Source organism: Bos taurus, chromosome 20 (assembly GCF_002263795.3).
Source record: "Bos taurus isolate L1 Dominette 01449 registration number 42190680 breed Hereford chromosome 20, ARS-UCD2.0, whole genome shotgun sequence".
Taxonomy (NCBI): Eukaryota; Metazoa; Chordata; class Mammalia; order Artiodactyla; family Bovidae; genus Bos; species Bos taurus.
The window spans coordinates 23,742,432-23,762,198 of record NC_037347.1 but is presented as its reverse complement, the minus strand read 5'-3'; the positions used below and the strand labels follow the sequence as shown (position 1 = coordinate 23,762,198).

At 37.7% G+C, this 19,767-nt stretch overlaps 1 protein-coding gene across 2 annotated transcripts in view; it reads left to right on the top strand.

Annotated features, from left to right (window-relative positions):
• Nucleotides 1–19,767, top strand: part of MTREX (Mtr4 exosome RNA helicase) — a 91,241-nt gene that overhangs the window by 67,901 nt on the left and 3,573 nt on the right. For both annotated transcript variants that reach the window (NM_001099012.1, XM_059878727.1), the window contains 4 exon segments: nt 1,588–1,751; nt 4,299–4,404; nt 9,531–9,587; nt 12,746–12,908. In NM_001099012.1, coding sequence (NP_001092482.1) covers nt 1,588–1,751; nt 4,299–4,404; nt 9,531–9,587; nt 12,746–12,908 — 490 coding nt within the window.

The following is a 19,767-nucleotide window of genomic DNA, read 5'->3' as shown; positions in this document are numbered from 1 at the left end:
TGACCCTTAAAAAGAATGAGGTAACTGTATATGTACTTTTTGGAAAAGAAATCCTGATTGTATTAAGTGGGAAAGGAAGCTGATCACACTTTTGTGGGGAAAACTGCTGTACCTGTGTATTCATGTATTTACAGACATGGATAATCTATTCTGTGTTCTTTGAAGGTATGTAGAAAAAGATCTAGAACAGCATCATGCAGTATATAATACAAGCTTCTCACATAAAAGTCTTTAGTACACACTTTTTTTAAAAAATGAAAAACAGGTGAAATTAATTTTAATGAGATTTTTTTATTTAACTCAGTATATCCAGAATACATTTCAACATGTAATCAGTATAAAAATTACTGAGGTAAAAATCTTAAATAGTAGACTCTCTTCTACCAACCTGTAAGCTTTGTATGCCTCTGGGTATTTAGAACAGTCTTCTATGCTAATAACATAGGCACATCTTAAATTAAAGAAACTTCAGAAGATAATTTTTTTTTCTGATAGGCCTAATAAACATGCCAGGCGGCATAGAGGTAGCATGTTAGGTGACGTATAAAGCATTCCTTCTTATCCTCCTAGCACTGGGACATGTCAGTTCATAGCAATGTAAACAGTTGCTAAGAGTCCAAATGCCATCAATCCCAAGCTTGGGTTTGAATCCCATCTTTTATTACTCTCTCTCTCTCTGTGATCTTGACCAGTTTACTTGGTAATCTCTCTCTGCCTCAGTTTTCTCATTTGTAAAATGCACGTTTATGTCTGCTATAAGAATTAAATGAAATAATGTAAAGCACTTGAAGAATCAGGATTCATAGTTAGCTGTCAATAAATTCAATTACTGACCACCGTCGTTGCCTTTAACTTCTCCTCAGTTGAAGCTTAATAAAGCATCTGCAAAATACGAGTCTGAATTTCAGCTTCTCAGTTCCTAAACCTTCTATCAATGTTTTTCTGAACTTCAAGCCTCCACTTTAGGATCCCAGTGTTTTCTTGCTTTGTACTGTCAGCTCTGTCACAGTTGATGGGTATATAACATCTATGCTGCTGCTGCTAAGTCACTTCAGTCGTGTCCGACTCTGTGCAACCCCATAGACGGCAGCCCACCAGGCTCCCCCGTCCCTGGGATTCTCCAGGCAAGAACACTGGAGTGGGTTGCCATTTCCTTCTCCTATAATATCTATATATATTATTAATTCCATTAATCTACAGATTAATGGAATTTTAAAACACATTTAATCTAAAATATGACCTCAAAATAACATTTTCCTTTTAAGCTTTCATCTCTGTCTACAGAATAAAGACTTGTTTTCTTTGCTAAATCCTTTTCCAGCTTTTAGGCAGATTTTTATGCAATTTGAGGGCTTAAAAGAAATTGAGTTGCCCCTAATTCCGTAAGGATGAAAAGTTGGAGCTGATTTGATTGCTACCTCAGATAACATCATCATTCTTGTATAATATCCTGGAATAGTAAGAAACTGCTATGTTCCTCTCCACCCCTCCCCCAATATAATATTTTTTGATTCATTTCATGAGTAAATGTAATTTTTATTCTGTTTACTTTATCATTGAACTTCTTTTTACTTTTGTATGCCTTAGATTGCAATAGACATTAAATCCGCAAAGCGAGAACTAAAGAAAGCAAGAACTGTCCTACAAATGGATGAGCTCAAATGTCGCAAACGTGTTTTAAGGAGGTTGGGATTTGCTACATCTTCTGATGTCATAGAGATGAAAGGACGAGTAGCTTGTGAGATAAGCAGGTAATACCTGGTTGTTCTAGAAAACTGATTCTAAAGTAGAATACTGATTTTAAAAGAGGGCTGTTAATCTTTTGGAAAAAGAACTGTTTTATTAAAATACAGGTTTTGGCCATGAAGTTGAGAAATTAGGGAGAATAAAAATCTTGGATCTTACTAATTAATGCAGAAACCATTAGTATCTTCATGTTTCCTTTTTCTTTATTTTACAGCACTGTGGAATTTTTATGTAACTGTAGTCTTAGTTTACACATGAATTTTTATTTTAATTTTTTTGTAGTTACTAACAGTTTCCCACCTTGAAACTAAAATCATTGTCCTCTTTTATGTAAAGTTTTGGGCTAACGTAGCATATTATATGCCACAGCTTAAAATCAGATATAATCTTTTGTATATTAGATATCAGCTGTTTATTTTGGTAATCTTCTACCACATTACAAATGACCTTAAAGCTAAATGACTTAAAGCAGAAGTCATTTCATTCTCTCTGATTGTTTCTGTGGGTCAGAAATTCTAAGACTGGCCCATAAGATGGTTCTGGCTCAGGATCCCTTGTGACTGCCATCATTTTGAAGATATTTTGCCATAGTCAGTTATTCTCTGTGAGTCCATAAAAGACATCTCAAAATAGTTTTTATGTACTCACCAAGGCCCTAATGTATGGGGTCAGAAAATTACAAGCCTTTGTAAATGCTTTTGGACATTCCTGATGAAGACTTACTCATATCGTTCTTGTGGATCATCTAGTTCAGATACGACTTCAGATGTCTGCAGGGGCCAAGATTCTGTGGTAAACAGAACAGTTGTAGGCCACCAAAAGGAGGCAGCAACTACCCAACCCCAATTAGTTATTAAAAAATAATGTGATATCAGAGTCTAAGTTAGAAAAGTCAGATATCTAGTTTCTTTCTTTCTTTTTTTTTTTTTTTGGTGAAATCTCTTGATTTTTAAATGTTCACAAAATATTTCAGAATTATGTTTTTAGGTTCCTATGCAAGCTAAATATAAAACACTTCGTGTTAGATTTGGCCCACACGCTTGTATTGAATAGCTTTCCTTTAACCTTGATAAAATTAAGCTTTCCTGCTTTGTAATTAAAGAAACCTAGGCAGTATAAAGTTAATAATTTATGCAAGATTAAATTTAGACTATAACATCGATCTGCTTATTTAAATGCCGAGATTAATGTTATTGGAATTATTTCTTTGTGATGTTATATAGTACTCAATAATTATTAAATTGATAGCAATTTAATTTTATTTTAAATTATTAATATAAATTTAATATATTATTAAATAATTGATTTATTTCTCGGGTATCTGCAGCTAGATTTAGTCTTGGGAGAAAGAATATTTAGAGAGATAAAGATAAAAATATCACATATCAAAGCGCATTACTTTCCCCCTGCTTTGCCTCTCCTTCTGATCTGTCTTGGAGAATAAAATCACTGCAGGCAAAAGCTGAGGAGTCGTCCTAGATTCCTTCTCACCCTTCCTACTCTCTTTGCACATCTTCATGATTGTTTTCTCCTATCTCTGTGCTGTTTTAACTGTTCCCAGTAACTGAAGTGCATCCCTTTTATAAGTTTCTGCAACCCATCCTTTATTCTCTTGCTTTCAGAATTTTCTTTCCAAAGCATAAATCCTAGCATGTCATTCTTCGGTAAAAGTCTGTCAATGATTCTCTGTTGCTTTTAAAATAAATTCCATAATTGAGTATATTCTTGCCCTTTCCTGTGTATCCCTTCTGTTGCCACATCCCACACGTTTCTTTCATTTAGCATGACCTTTCCATCACTCCCCATTCCTACATGTTTTTTTCAAGATCTTCTGAAACTTGCTTTGCGTTTCTTCAGATTGATTTTAGTCTCAACTTTTTTTTTTTTTTTGCGTAATTGCCTATACAAACCTCTACTAAATTGCTGTCATGTGCTTATTATCTTTCCCATCTGCCTCTCCCACATTAGACTATAGAAGTAGTCTTATTTGTATTTTTGTCCTTTTGTTTTTTCTGTTAGGAACTTAACTCTGTTTATCATTAGGAACCCATATTTAGCTTTTGACTTTTGTTTTTGATTAGTTATTACCGTAAAGCTAGATGGTTTGTGACTTTTAGAAATCTTAGGAAGTTTGCAAAATGTGTGTCTGCTATGGATACATTCTAATTAAGATTTCTAATAAAGTTGTTTTTCATTTTCTATTTTTTAAAGTTATTTGTAAAAAATAATTCAAATTTAATTGAGCTACAAACAATGTAAAAGGTCCTTAAACCTAGGTAATAAATGCTAATAGCTAATTTTTATGGTATTTTGAGAGTCAAGAAAACATTATTTATTTACATGAATATCTGTTTTGGTGTTTGCTAGGATGAGCTCTTTATATGAGACACCCATTTCACATTTACTATTGATTTATTCATAAATATGAAGACCTGCCATTTCCTTAGTTAGACAAGTCTTAATTTAAAACTGTATCTTAAGGATGTGTGGCTATATATATGTGTTTTTGTATTCTGATATTTGGAGTTTCTTTTTTTTTTGTGGTGGTACAGTGCTGATGAGCTCCTTCTAACTGAGATGATGTTTAATGGCCTTTTCAATGACCTATCTGCAGAGCAAGCAACAGCACTACTGAGCTGCTTTGTGTTTCAAGAGAATGTGAGTTTATGTATTTAGCACATCTTATTTATTTGCATTTTATAGTTTAATTTTAATATTATGGATTTTTAAATTATAAAATGACTTTCATATTTTCATATTAATAGTTATATTATCAGAAAAGAATAAACTAGAATTTTATTTATAGACAATCATTGTTAGTCAGATTCTAAGTTATAAATTTGTTCCATAACCCAGTGCATTATTTGAAGGTCTGTGTTAGTCAGACAGTCCTAGAAGAAAAAATGAAAATTAGGCAAACTAGTGAAAATGAAGAGAGTGAGACTGAATTAATACGCCTCTTCTCAGTTTTGGAGAGTAACTATGAGGCAGCTGATTATATCAATAGTAACAGCTGAAATCTTTGATTTCATAGGCAAGATTTGAGGTAATGGCCATAAGATTCTCATCAATAATCTTTTCAAGTGAGTAGACTTTGAAGTTAGTTGACTTTCAGCAACTTTTAAGAAATAAAAATGAAGTGCTAGGTGGACCATGAGAACACTAATCATCCATTGTGCTCAGTCGCATCTGATTCTTTACAAACCAGTGGACTGTAGCCCACCAGGCTCCTCTGTCCATGGAATTTTCCAGGCAGGAATACTGGAGTGGGTTGCCATTTCCTACTTCAGAGGATCTTCTCGACCCCAGGGATCAAACCTGCGTCTCCTGCATCGGCAGGTAGAATCTTTACCACTGCATCACCTGGGAAGCCCCTTGAAGTGAAGTCAGTGAAGTGAAGTCGCTCAGTCGTGTCCGACTCTTTGCAATCCCATGGACTGTAGCCTACCAGGCTCCTCCGTCCCTGGGATTCTCCAGAAGCCCCTTACTTTAATTCAAAAGCCAGTGTTTGTTTAAAAGAGTAAAATACATGTTTCACATTTCAAATTCAAGATTTTATTCATTGTGTATAAAATTGATGAAGTAAGATTAAGACAAGGACATTCGCCTTCTAAAAATAATGTTATGTAAATTTTTAGATGACCTTTTATCATATATTTAAAATTTTATCATATATTTAAATTTTTTAAAAAGTAAATTGTGTAAGACAAATTTGTTTTTGCAATTCTGCCATTGATCTATTTATCCAGTAACTATTTCCTTATTAATCAGATCAGTTACATAACTTCTTGAAATAGGTGTGGGCACGTTTCTTTAAGCTCCCTGATTGCAGATTAGCATTACTACTATAGTGGCAATGACAACAAGTAGGACACTAATTGAAAAATGATTTATGCTCTCCTAAGAATGCTGTGCACTTATGAAGTAATTTAATCTGCCTGTGAGGAATGCATTTCTTTATGAAATATTATGTTAGGCTGTTTTCCTTAGGTTCAAAATCTTACTACATTAATTTCTGAGATAATTGTTAAGAACGTTTGTCAGGTTTTCTTTGAACAGATCTAAGGTTTACAGATTGTTTGGGGGTTGATGATCTTCTGCCATGGCAGACTTTGTCTTCTGGCTAATTTCTTATACTCTGTTGTGTTTTTTGTTTTTCATTTGGCACAACAAAAATCCTGTCTTTTGAGAGGCCAAGTGTGTTACCTCTTCACAGGAGTTGGGCTTCACCAAACCATAGTTTTTAAATCTTGGGGCAGGATGTCACTGTGTGTGGTAAAGATTTGTTCAGTGAAGCCACACTCTGCTGTATGTGCTGTCATCATGCTTCCCATGGTGCCGTCAACAGCAAAATGGATCATTGTGTTGAAAGTAACACGGAATGTCGTTGATACTTTTAAAAGTATTTTCTAGCCAGAGAAGAAGGTAAATATAGTAAGATATTGGTTATCAATGCTGATAATTTCTATTTTAAAATGTGTTATTTCTAAAACTGTGCCCTTATTTTTATATCATTAGAAGTAATATAGAATTACACAGTCTTTATAATGTAAATAACAAGTGTCTTTCAGATGCTTATTAATCACCCACTGCATGCACTGCAGAGACCAAGACCCGAGAGAGACAACAGAATTTTTTGCTTTCATGATACTTTCGTGTATGCTAGTCAATGAAGATAAAGAAATCAAGAACAGACATATTATGTCAGAAGGATGAGAGGTTTGGAGAAAAGTGAAGCAAAGGAGGCAAATAGAAATCATTTGGGGGGGCTGCATTTACTATTTTAAATAAGGTGATTAGAAAAAGCCTCACTGATAGAGTAAAATTTGAATCAAGACCTAAAGGAGAGACGGGGCAAACTGCATGTACCTGGTGGGAACGTGTTGGTAAAGTGAGAGACACTTAACTTACTTATATCATGACCAGTGCCTTCTGCTTATAATGACCAGGAGAGAGGAGAGCAGTAACTGGTGACCAGGGGATGGATGCAATATCAAAGATATTTACAGTCTTGCATACTTTTCACTAAACTGAGATACTGAGTTCATTCTGGCCATTTTGCTTTCTCATTACTTATCATAATTTTTTTGTTTTAATAGGAATAACACAGAACCTGGTTCATAATTTATTATATAATATATACCTGATACAAATCAAAACCAAGTCCTATATAAATACTGATGCTTAAAGGCAGATCTGTTACAACTAGCCTGTAGTTTGGTTTCTTACTTAATTTACCTATAATTACTTTAAATCCTGTCTCACACATATATACATAAATTTCTTGCAATAATTTTTTGTATAGTAAGTCTACCTTTGTCAAAATTAATTGTTCCTTAATATTAGATTAGTACAAAAGTAATTACCGTTTTGGACCCTGAATTTTAAATCATTATAACTAGGCTCAAGTTCATCTTTATTAACCAAAATAGGAACCATTACAATTAACATATTTGTGCCAATGAGAAATAAGTTTGTTTATTCCTGTAGCATAGAAATCCATGCTTTGGGATTTGATGAACTCATGGGAAGCATTTTTTGCATCTTGCTGGTTGTGGAAGCATTTTCCCTTCAAAAAGTTGTAGAGATGCTTGAAGAAGTGGTAGTGAGTTGGTGAGAGGTCAGGTGAATATGGCAGGTGAGGCCAAACTTCTTTCAGCTTTTGAAGCGTTGGTTGTGCAACATGCAGTCAAACGTGATTGTGGAGAAGAATTGGGCCCTTTCCGTTGACCAGTACCTGCTGCAGGCGTTGCAATTTTGGGTACACCAGATGTAATGGTTTCGCCAGGATTCAGAAAGCTCTCATGGATCACACGAACAGCAGACCACCAAACAGTGACCATGATCCTTTTCTTGGAGCAAGTTTGGGTTTGGGAAGTGCCTTAGAGCTTTTTCTACATCCACCCAGTGAGCTAGTTGTCTCTGACTGTCGTGTAAAATCCACTTTTCGTTGCACATCACAATCCAGTCGAGAAATGGTACATGGTTGTTGGGTAGACTAAGAGAAGATGACACCTCAAAATGACGAATATTTTGATTTTCGATCAGCTCATGAGGTACCCACTTATCGAGCTTGTTCACCCTTTCACTTTCCTTCAAGTGCCACATGAGCGTGGGATGGTCACTGTTGAGTTTTTGGGCAGCTTCTTGTGTAGGTGGAAGAGGGTCGGCTTCAGTGGTCCTCTCAGGTGGTTGTCGTCACTTCTGATGGTCAGTGGCTGCTCTCTTCATCTGCAGGGCTCTCGTCGTCTTTGCCAGACTTCCTGAACTAGCACTGCACTGTATGTTCATTAGCAGTTCCTGGGTGAAATGCATTGTTGATGTTGCGAGTTGTCTGCACTGCTTTATCACTCCTTTTGAACTTGAATAAGAAATTTGCTTGAATTTGCTTTTTGTCTAACATTATTTCCATAGTCTAAAATACAAATAAAATAAACAGCAAGTAATAATTCATTAGCAAAAAGCTTTATAAAGCAAGAAATGAGCATTAAAATGATGTATAACAGAACCACATTTGACTAGTATTCCAATATCAAATGGCATAATTCAACAATGCAAAACTGAAATTTCTTTTATACCAACCTAATAATATCTTTATACTAATCACAAGTCTGTAGGGTTTGAGTGCCTTAGAATGTTAAGAACGGAGAAGGCAATGGCACCCCACTCCAGTACTCTTGCCTGGAAAATCCCATGGACGGAGGAGCCTGGTGGGCTGCAGTCCATGGGGTCGCTAAGAGTTGGACATGACTGAGCGACTTCACTTTCACTTTCATGCACCAGAGAAGGAAATGGCAATCTACTCCAGTGTTCTTGCCTGTAGAATCCCAGGGACGGGGGAGCCTGGTGGGCTGCCGTCTATGGGGTCACATAGAGTCAGACACGACTGAAGTGACTTAGCAGCAGAGTGTTAAGAAACCAACACACAGAATTGAAGCAGCTTGTCCATGTTAATTTGATTGGTTAGTAATAGACCTTAAACTCTTAATTTTTCTAATTGAAAAATTGATGGACTTTGCAGTAATAGAAAGAGAACAGTAAGAACAGTGAAACTCATTTAAATTTTTGTCTTCAAACAGGCTTCCCTAGTGGCTCAGATGGGTAAAGAATCTGCCTGCAGTGCAGGAGACCTGGGTTCAGTCCCTGGGTTGGGAAAATCTCCTGAAGAAGGGAATGGCAACCCACTCCAGTGTTGTTTCCTGGAGAATTCCATGGACAGAGTAGCCTGGTGGGCTACAAGGCTACAGTCCCTGGGGTTGCAAAGAGTAGGACATGACTAAGCAGCTAACACTTTTCAAAGTGGTTAGAGAGTTAGAAATACCTAGGTAAGATTAAAATTGAAGGCATTACTTCCAATGTAGTTTATACAAGATTTTTAGTTTTCACAGGTTAAAAGTTGCCTAGAAGTCAAACTGTTTAAAAAATCAAAATATGATATAACAGTTTATAAATGTTGATGTAACTAAACTACTATGCATGTTTACAATATTTGCTCCTTCAGTTCCATTTATGGTCACAAAAAATAGCTAATTTAGCACACTTTGAAAATTTAGGAGTGTAGTATTTTCCTCTGAAATGTAAAAGAATAGTATAATTCAGGATGACATGAGTGATAATTTTGCTGACATAATTAAGTTAATTAGAAACTTTAAATGCTAATGACTGAGGTCTTATCATTTGAAATGAACAGAAATCATAAAAGCTTTGTTTTGTTTGTAGAAGTAAATAGTATATAATGCATTTTAAACTTGAGTTTTGTATATAATCTTCCCTTTCTTTTATAGTCTAGTGAGATGCCCAAATTAACAGAGCAGTTAGCAGGACCACTTCGTCAAATGCAGGTAAGATTTTTTTGAACTACGTATTTTAAGAATAGTATATTGTGAAATAAACATTTGTGACAGTCTAATCATAGACCACCTGACCGGCCTCTTGCGAAACCTATATGCAGGTCAGGAAGCAACAGTTAGAACTGGACATGGAACAACAGACTGGTTGCAAATAGGAAAAGGAGTATGTCAAGGCTATATGTTGTCACCCTGCTTATTTAACTTATATGCAGAGTACATCATGAGAAACGCTGGGCTGGAAGAAGCAAAAGCTGGAATCAAGATTGCCGGGAGAAATATCAATAACCTTAGGTATGCAGATGATACCACCCTTAAGGCAGAAAGTGAAGAGGAACTAAAAAGCCTCTTGATGAAAGTGAAAGTGGAGAGTGAAAAAGTTGGCTTAAAGCTCAACATTCAGAAAACGAAGATCATGGCATCTGGTCCCATCAGTTCCTGGGAAATAGATGGGGAAACAGTGTCAGACTTTATTTTTGGGGGCTCCAAAATCAACCAGATGGTGACTGCAGCCATGAAATTAAAAGACGCTTACTCCTTGGAAGGATAGTTATGACCAACCTAGATAGCATATTGAAAAGCAGAGACATTACCTTGTCAACAAAGGTCCATCTAGTCAAGGCTATGGTTTTTCCAGTAGTCATGTATGGATGTGAGAGTTGGACTGTGAAGAAAGCTGAGTGGCGAAGAATTGATGCTTTTGAACTGTGGTGTTGGAGAAGACTCTTGAGAGTCCCTTGGACTGCAAGGACGTCTTACCAGTCCATCCTAAAGGAGATCAGTCCTGGGTGTTCATTGGAAGGACTGATGCTGAGGCTGAAACTCCAGTACTTTGGCCACCTCATGCGAAGAGTTGACTCATTGGAAAAGACTCTGATGCTGGGAGGGATTGGGGGCAGGAGGAGAAGAGGACGACAGAGGATGAGATGGCTGGATGGCATTACGGACTCAATGGACATGAGTTTGTGTGAACTCCTAGAATTGGTGATGGACAGGGAGGCCAGGCGTGCTTCGATTCATGGGGTCGCAAAGAGTCGGACACGACTGAGCAACTGAACTGAACTGAACTGAACTGAATCATAGTACTTTTCATTCCACAGAGACAGCTTCCTTCCAATTAAATATATCATTTGATGTTAGTTTTGTCACTTAATACTATTTTGATAACATCATTTGTAATTTTTATTTTAAAAATGAAACCATCTCCCTCACCAAAATAATAAATTATATAGAGTTGCTTTGAGTACAGATTTACCATTGTATAATATAGATAAACTGTATCAGCAATTCAGTGCATGCACTGTTTTCCTTGATGTTAAGAATGGCATCTTGATAGATAGAGTTAGTTCAATTTGTTTTACATTTTTCTATCCTCGTTTATAATAAATTTTAAAATCAGGTTTTAAGATTATTTCTGGATCCTCAAAGGCATATGTTTTTGAAACCAGGGACCAGTTTTATGGAAGACAAATTTTTCACCATCAGAGTGAGGTGGGAAGATGGTTTGGGAATAATTTTACATTTAGTGTGCACTTTCAGTTCAGTTCAGTTGCTCAGTCATGTCCGACTCTTTGCGACCCCATGAATCGCAGCACGCCAGGCCTCCCTGTCCATCACCATCTCCCGGAGTTCACTCAAACTCACGTCCATCGAGTCCGTAATGCCATCCAGCCATCTCATCCTCTGTCGTCCTCTTCTCCTCCTGCCCCCAATCCCTCCCAGCATCAGAGTGTTTTCCAATGAGTCAGCTCTTTGCATGAGGTGGCCAAAGTATTGGAGTTTCAGCTTCAGCATCATTCCTTCCAAAGAACACCTAGGACTGATCTCCTTCAGAATGGACTGGTTGGATCTCCTTGCAGTCCAAGGGACTCTCAAGAGTCTTCTCCAACACCACAGTTCAAAAGCATCAATTCTATAGCACTCAGCCTTCTTCACAGTCCAACTCTTGCATCCATACATGACTACAGGAAAAACCATAGCCTTGACTAGACGGACCTTTGTTGGCAAAGTAATGTCTCTGCTTTTCAATATGCTATCTAGGTTGGTCATAACTTTTCTTCCAAGAAGCAAGCGTCTTTTAATTTAATGGCTGTGGTTACCATCTGCAGTGATTTTGGAGCCCCCCAAAATAAAGTCTGACACTGTTCCCACTGTTTCCCCATCTATTTGCCTTGAAGTGATGGGACCAGATGCCATGATCTTCGTTTTCTGAATGTTGAGCTTTAAGCCAACTTTTTCACTCTCCTCTTTCACTTTCATCAAGCAGATGATACCACCCTTATGGCAGAAAGTGTGCACTTTACTTCTGTTATTTTTAATCAGCTCCACCTCTTAGATCCCAGAGTTTGGGGACCCTTGGTTCATAATAATGAATTGGTATCTTTTATTATTTCTTAGGAGGAATGATTTTGTCTATCACTGTAAGACAGTGCAATAGAGGAATGAAGAGTGAATCATAAAAATGATCTCTTTAATGGAATATTTAGCACTTTTTCATGTTACTAAGAAGTTTAAACTCCAGAACTAGTGAAGTCTTCATAGGCCTGGGGGTTTTTGACCCTTTCAGTTACCAGGAGAAAAGAATGACTACCTTCTTATTGTTAGGAAAAGAAAATCTTAAAATGTACCTTTTTTAAAGCTTTGTTGCAGAAAAACATCATTTTGCCATAGGATTTTTGTTTCTCTAAGGCTGTTCTGTTAGGATTCTTGCCTAGAGAATCCTGTGGACGGAGGAGCCTGGTGGGCTTCTGTCCATAGGGTCGCACAGAGTCGGACACGACTGAAGCGACTTAGCACTTAGCAGCAAGGCTGTTTTGTTACTGTTGTCTTTGTTTTGTTAATGAAACACATTAGTTAAATGTCACTCTTGAATAGTTTTAATGAGTTTTGGTTATTGTACAAAAGGTATTACTGGGTGAAAATCATACTCTTGATTTGTTTTTTTCTAATATAGTGAGAAAGCTTTGCTGTTTGATTACTGAACAGTGGGTCAGGCAGTGTGGCTACTCAGAAGCAGAACATCCAGATTGTAGGCATATTACTACCAAGGAAGAAAAAGGAAACTTGTAGAATACCGGCTTTGGAAGCCTAAAAAGAAAGTGATATGGGAGATCATAAGTAAGAAATTTGAAGCATATCTTTTCTTTTCAAAGGAATGTGCTAAAAGAATTGCAAAAGTTTCAGCAGAAGCCAAATTGGAAATTGATGAGGAGACTTACCTAAGCTCATTTAAACCTCACTTGATGGATGTAGTGTACACCTGGGCGACCGGCGCCACATTTGCCCACATCTGCAAAATGACGGATGTCTTTGAAGGTGTGGTTGAGTTTTCTATATATATACTTCTTTCTGATATAAGAAATATACTTAGAATGACATTGACTTACCAAAAAGAATATTATATTATTTTTAATTTTGGATAATAAAAGGAAATCTTCTGCCCATGTAGGGGTTTCCCTGGTGGCTCAGTGGTAAAGAATCCACCTGCAATGCAGGAGACCTCTTGCAATGCAAGAGATGCAGGTTCAATCCCTGGGCTGGGAAGATCCCCTGGAAAAGGAAATGGCAACCTTCTCCAGTATCCTTGCCTGGGAAATCTCATGAACAGAGGAGCCTGGCGGGCTGCATGCAGTCCATGGGGTAACCAAAGAGTCTGATTCGGTTTAGTGACTAAACAACAACAACCTAATGGCTTGCTATATAATTCCACCAAATAATAGCATAGCTGAAAATGCTGTCCATTGCATACAAAATCAAATAGGTACTTAATTTAACTGAAGAAAAATTTTAAATGAAAAAGTAAAGGTAAAGGAAATACAAAAGGAGTAATTATAAGTGAATTATAAGAAGCAAATAATAGGCACAGTATATAAAGAAAGCCATATTTAGAAATTCTATAATCATTGCAAAAATATTAGCTTATGTAGATATATATAGTGGTAAATTCTGTATACATTGAACTTTCTTAAAAATGAAAATAAATGAGCTTGGACTTCATAGCAATTAATGTAAGATACTTAAAATATTATTATTTCTTATCTATTTATTTTGAGATAAATTATTTTTAACATACCCTGAATTATATGCTTTTCACCCGATATTATTGAAGACTGACTAATAGATTACTGAGTTTATGAATCAGTGATTTTTGTAATGCATAGATTAAACATCACAAAATCAGCTGTGAGCCTGTACTTCACTGCATTGAATTTTATGGGTTTTAAGGTTTTAAAGATGAAGATCCCCTGGAGAAGGGAAAAGCTACTCACTCCAGTATTCTGGCCTGGAGAATTCCACGGACTGTATAGTCCAGGGGATCACAAAGAGTCAGACACGACTGAGTGACCGTCACTTTCATTTTTAAATTAATTGTGTGCTGTTTTAGTCCTTTCCCTAAAGTTTATTTCTAAACTTCCATTAAATGGTCATTAGTATTATGGTCCCAGAATCTTTCTGTGAATACTGTACTCTGTTATGAGGATGGTGATTATTTATTAGGTAAACAGTGTGCCAGGCATTGTGCTATAATCAGCATTTTATATACTTTAAATCTAATCACCAGTGGCACATCTGAGTAGATACTATTTGCACTTTGCACAAGGAGACTGATTTAGAAAAGGTAAATAATTTGGCCAAGGTCGTGGAGGTGTACCACATGACGACAGTATGTTTGAATTCTGGACTCTGTGACTGCCCGCCACATGGTAGTTGATTACTTCATCTAAAAACCGTAATACCTCATCTTTGAGTTTTGGATCACCAAGAGGATTCTTAAATACTGCCTAGAATTGTGCCATCTCCATCCTCTGAAAATGCTGTAGGGATGGTCAGAAGGCCTGTCATAACTGATGGTGTGAGAAGAGGAACACGTGACACCCTCACCTCACTTAACCCACAGAAACCCAGGGGGTGTATGACAGCTTGTGTGTTTCAGAGATACAAAGGCAATCAGGTACAGGATCACCACTCTTCAGTATAACTTCTTTTTGGAAGATAGGAATGAAACCGTGACTGTTCTGTGCCCAGATTCTAGAATTACTAATATGCTAGCTCATATTTGTATATCTGCTTCTCTGAGAAGGTAGGCACAGCGGCATGAAACAGTAGTGGTGCATTGTGTGGTTTATTTGTTTAAGAGAAATGAAGGAACAGTAGACCTAGAAATAGAGGAAGCCTTGTAAAATTATCTTTATAGATTATTTTTCTATTCTTTGTACTTAAGTGGGAAAGTTATCACGGTATGGAAGATAAATTGTAAAGTGTTAAAATTGAAGGTAGTTTGTATTTCTGCCACCTATGAGTTGATGTTTTCCCCCACATATGAGCAATTCCTGAAATCAATATTTTTACCTCTTTTCAATTCCTTGGGGCTGTTTTGATGTCACAGTTTGCTCATGAAATCTAAGGTTGAAAATTAAGGGATTCATAACTATAAATTGAAATTGGGTCTAATATCAACACAGTTTTCATGGCACCATTATGTCAGCTCTACCTTTTCTTTCTAAAACTAGAATAGACTATATATTGGCTCATAAAATATGTAATTAAACAGCAAAAAAAAAAATACTGAGAACCTTGGGATATTAGGATATTATTTCCTTTCTCTGGCATACTGTGTCTCCTTGCCACAACCTTTTTTTTAAAAAAAACTGTGGTGGTGTTTACTTTATCCACTTCAGAATAGCCATTCTCTCCTCGTCTTGTTACGGCACATGCTTGATATAATTGGAAAAGTACTATAATCACAGCTCTACCCCTAGTATAGTGTGTCTTTACTTTTATAGGCAGAAAATGACTACATTGGAACTTTTCAGTGTGCTGCGGTCAAGTGTCCAATCATGTCATGAGCCTCAGAGGTAGTTTTAAGAACTTTTCAAACATTAGCTGGAGCTAGTTAACCTTGAATGGTGGGTACTATTTATTTGCCTGTACAAACGCGGTACGGTGCTCTTCCCTGTGTAGGACGGATTTGCTTTCCTTTAAGCACATGCCGTCAGGAAAGCTGCTGTGACAGATCATCATGGGAAACTGCTCGCTGCAGTGCTGACGTCTGTCAGGGGTTTCTAAGCAAATGCTCTTTTGTGCCTTCCCACTCTCTGCCCCGCCACAAGTTCTTTTCATGTGTCTTTCAACTAGCATAGCTTTACCCTTCCCTAGGAGAGGATACATCAGTGTCATAAGGGATTTTCCAGCTGGGTTGTTTTTTTTACATTTGCTAATAGAGTAGCATTTTATTAGTATGTATCTTTTCTCTATTTAACTTTTGGCACAATTTTAGTACTAAATGACTTAAGAATTAGCACCTGATTCTTACTCTTTTGATGAATAATTAACTGAGACCCTAGTGGGACCAGGAATTGTGCTGCGTGCAGTACAGGCAATAGTCTCTGCCCTCCCAGAATGTTTTCAGCCTGAGCTGGGATCTAATATGGTAAATGATTGCAGGAAAGTGTATTTATGATTCTAATCTCAGGCCTCAGTAACCACTTAGATAGGAGGTATTATATCAGATTTAGGGCATGAACTGGAGGAACCACTTTTGGGAATGCCAGCAAGTTGGAGGTAGAAATAAATACCTCTCCAGGTAAAGAAATGTGTTGATTTCTTCTATCCTCAACTAGAATGTTTTGTTCAAGAACCACATGAGCCTGATGTTTGTAAAACTGCCCTCACGCTTGTGTGCTCAAATGTCCTTCAATCGGGTGGATAGTTAAATTGTGTTTTATTCATACAGTGGAACAGTACTCAGCTAGAAAAAGGAGTGAAGGACTGATTCGTGATAGTATATGAACTTGAAACACTTTAAGCTTCTAAGTGAAAGGAGGCAGACACAGAAGCCACCTACTGGATAATTTCATTTATGTGAAATGTCCAGAATAGGCAAAGCTATAGAGAGACAGAAGTAGATTTGTGGTTACCATGGACTGGTGGTGGGTGTGACTGCTTAATGGACTTGGGTTTCTTTTGGGTTTGATAAAAAGATTCTAAAATTAAATAGTGGTTATGGTTGTACAACTCTGAATATACTAAAAACCACTGAATTTGTGCACTTATTTAAAAGGGTGAATTTGTGTTTGTATTGACTCTACCGGATCTTAGCTATGGACACTCGGGGGTCTTTGTTGAGTGGGGCGGGGGGATCTCTCATTGCAGCATATGGATTCTGAGTTGTGGCGCTTAGACTCTGTAGTCGTGGCCCTGGGACTCAGTAGTCGTGGCGCTGGGGCTCGGTAGTCGTGGCGCTGGGGCTCGGTAGTCGTGGTGTTGGGGCTCGGTAGTCGTGGTGTTGGGGCTTTGTTATAACCCTGGGGCTCAGTAGTTGCAGCTCATGAACTTAGTTGCTCTACAGCATATGTGATCTTAGTTCCCCCACCAGGGATCCAACCATGTCCCTTGACTACAAGGGAAGTCCCCAAAGGGTGAATTTTATGCCATGTGAATTATTATCTAAGTGTGCATTCTTCCAGAATGGTGATATAAACCTAAGTATAAAAAAGGGGTAGTGACGCTGGGGCACATGCTTTAAAGTGGTAGATTTTGTGTGTATTTTACTACAGTTTCATTACTATTAAGGATTCAGTTTTACTTTCCACTCGGGCAAAACCAGAAAAAAGGTTCGTAATAAACCATTTGGTTGTTAGTGTGTGTTTTTGTTTCTGGTCAGCTTCAGATAGCCTGGGAGGAAGGGTGATGGCCTTTTATCTCTTGTCTTACACTTAATCTAGGTGGTCATAATTGATGAGGCAGAAAGATTTCTAAAACTGGGAGTAAGGAGAAGCCTTGGATTACGGAGAACTGTAGTAGGTAGGAAGTGTACTGGGAGATTCACCTCTTTCCAGGAGTCTTCATGAGTCTCCATCAGGAATAAATAGCCCTTATGCTGCATGCAGCTGTGAACGGTGTGTGTGCACACAAGGTGATTTCTTGACAAGACTGAGGCCGACTGCCACAGCCATTGTATGTGCAACCCTGTGTCTCCTGGCCTCACTTCTTAATTGTTCTCATCTCATCTGAAACTGTCAGAACTCAGTTTTCCAGAAATTGAGTTGGCGTGAGCTATATCTGGCTATATCTGAAGTAAATATATATTTACTTCATATGTTTGGTCTCTGATAGCTTTTGCAGATTCTGGCTGTTAACATGCTGTTGCTGCTGCTGCTGCTGCTAAGTCGCTTCAGTCGTGTCCGACTCTGTGTGGCCCCATAGACGGCAGCCCACCAGGCTCCTCCATCCCTGGGATTCTCCAGGCAAGAGTAAAGGAATGGAGTGCCATTGCCTTCTCCACTATTAACATGAGTTTTTCAATTTGCAGAAATACGTAAACAATATCAGGTTATCTATGTTTCCTGGGACACATTTGAATTCAGTCAAAACAATATTTGTGAGCACAGGCAGCTGACTGGCAGCCTGCACAGCAAACATTTATGAAGGGCTCCATTTCAGTTCCAAATGGCCTGCGGAATCCATTCTTTGCTTTTTGAAGTGCTGTATATTTACATTTTTAACCATTACCTAATTTTATTTTCTTCAAATAGAAGTGTTGGCAAAACACACATTTACTGTCTAGTTGCACGGGTAATCTGATGTTCTTTACGTTCTCCGTTCCAGCCCCCCGACCCTTTAGACACCCAGTGCTATTGCGATTGGATTTCCTCTTTCAATGCAAAGCAGTACTAGAGCTCAGCATTCTTTGCACTGAGAACAGAAATAACAAATAGAGCCAGCATTTATTGAGTTCCTATTGTATTACTGCCACTTACTAAGCACCCTGCATACATTATTTCATTCATTTCTCATAATAACCCCATTTAGGTTTAAGAATTATTATTATCTCCACTTTATAGGTGAGTAAACTTGAAGATTTTCACAGGTTAATAGAGAAGATTTGAAAGGAAAAGAATGAATTCACTTTGTGAAACTGTTGAGTTTGAGGTGTCTGTAATATGTGTGGGTGATCAACTTTTTGTTGATCCAGTAATAGCATCTAGGTAGAATTAATAGCATTGTTTTGTTTTTGTAACAGCTGTTTTTTATAATTGTGGCCTAGAAGTGAGTAACTTTCACTTAAGTAAAAAATGTTACAGCAAAAATGAGTGACGTGCTAATGACTGAACTTCATGAAATAGTATCTTTAAAGCTAAAACTTAGGGTCCACAAATGATTATCCTGGTACAGAAATATCAGACCATCCAGAACCTTATGTTTGAATCAGGGCTGAAACAGACTCACCAGGGCTCCTATTGGCATTTGAATGAATGGTATTAGATTTGGGGGCAGTAGAGGAGCACTCTTCCTCCTGGGATGCAGGGGGTCAGGGATAGGCTCCTCACCTGCCCACAGGACTGCAGCCCTTGTTATTATGTTGCTTGTGCCTGCACTGGGGTGCCAGTAAAGGGCAGTAAGAGCTGAAACACACATCCAGGGGAAGAGATAAAAGTAGGTGCTGTCCATTTATCAAGTCATGAATTTACCAGTGGGTCTAGGGGATGCCACCTTCTGACCCCACAGTGGCTAGTGGCCAACCTGGCAGCTTCCTGTTCTTAGGGAATAGGCTAATACTCTTACCTGTATTTGTAAAGTGGTTGAAGGTCCGAGATTCTTCTTCCAGGAACTCTTAGCCTCACAGTTTAAAAGGGAAGCCATTGCTCTAAAGGGTGAACCTGAAAGTCATTAACCCCTCTAGGGTTTCTTGTTTGTTAAGATGGTGGTAGGATGTTGGAAGTAGCCAATGACATAGTCTCCTCCTACTTGGGAACATCTTTTGTGAAATCATTTTTGTTGTTGTTGTTAAAGGTTACTAGTAAAAGCAGCAGCAAGCCTGTTTTTCATTTGTTCAGTTAATTTTCAAAATCTTAATATAGCTTATTGGTGTTAGAATCAGTTGTCTCAGTAACAGAAAGTAAATGCCCAGGTAGGTATGCTTCCTCATTCTCTTGGAGACCTGCTATGAAGGGGCCCCACTACTGCTTAGAACTTCCCTTCTGAGCCACAGTTCTCTTTCTAGTCATGTAAAGAGAATTAGGATGCAACTGAGATTCTTGTGTTTCTGTCTACCATTATATGTACCTCCAGGTGGATCAGTCTAGTAATTCATTCTCTAATCCTGTACTTCAGTAGCAGAGTTCTCCTGGACAAAAATTGTATCATTTGGTGTCTTCAGAAGCCATAGTCTGTA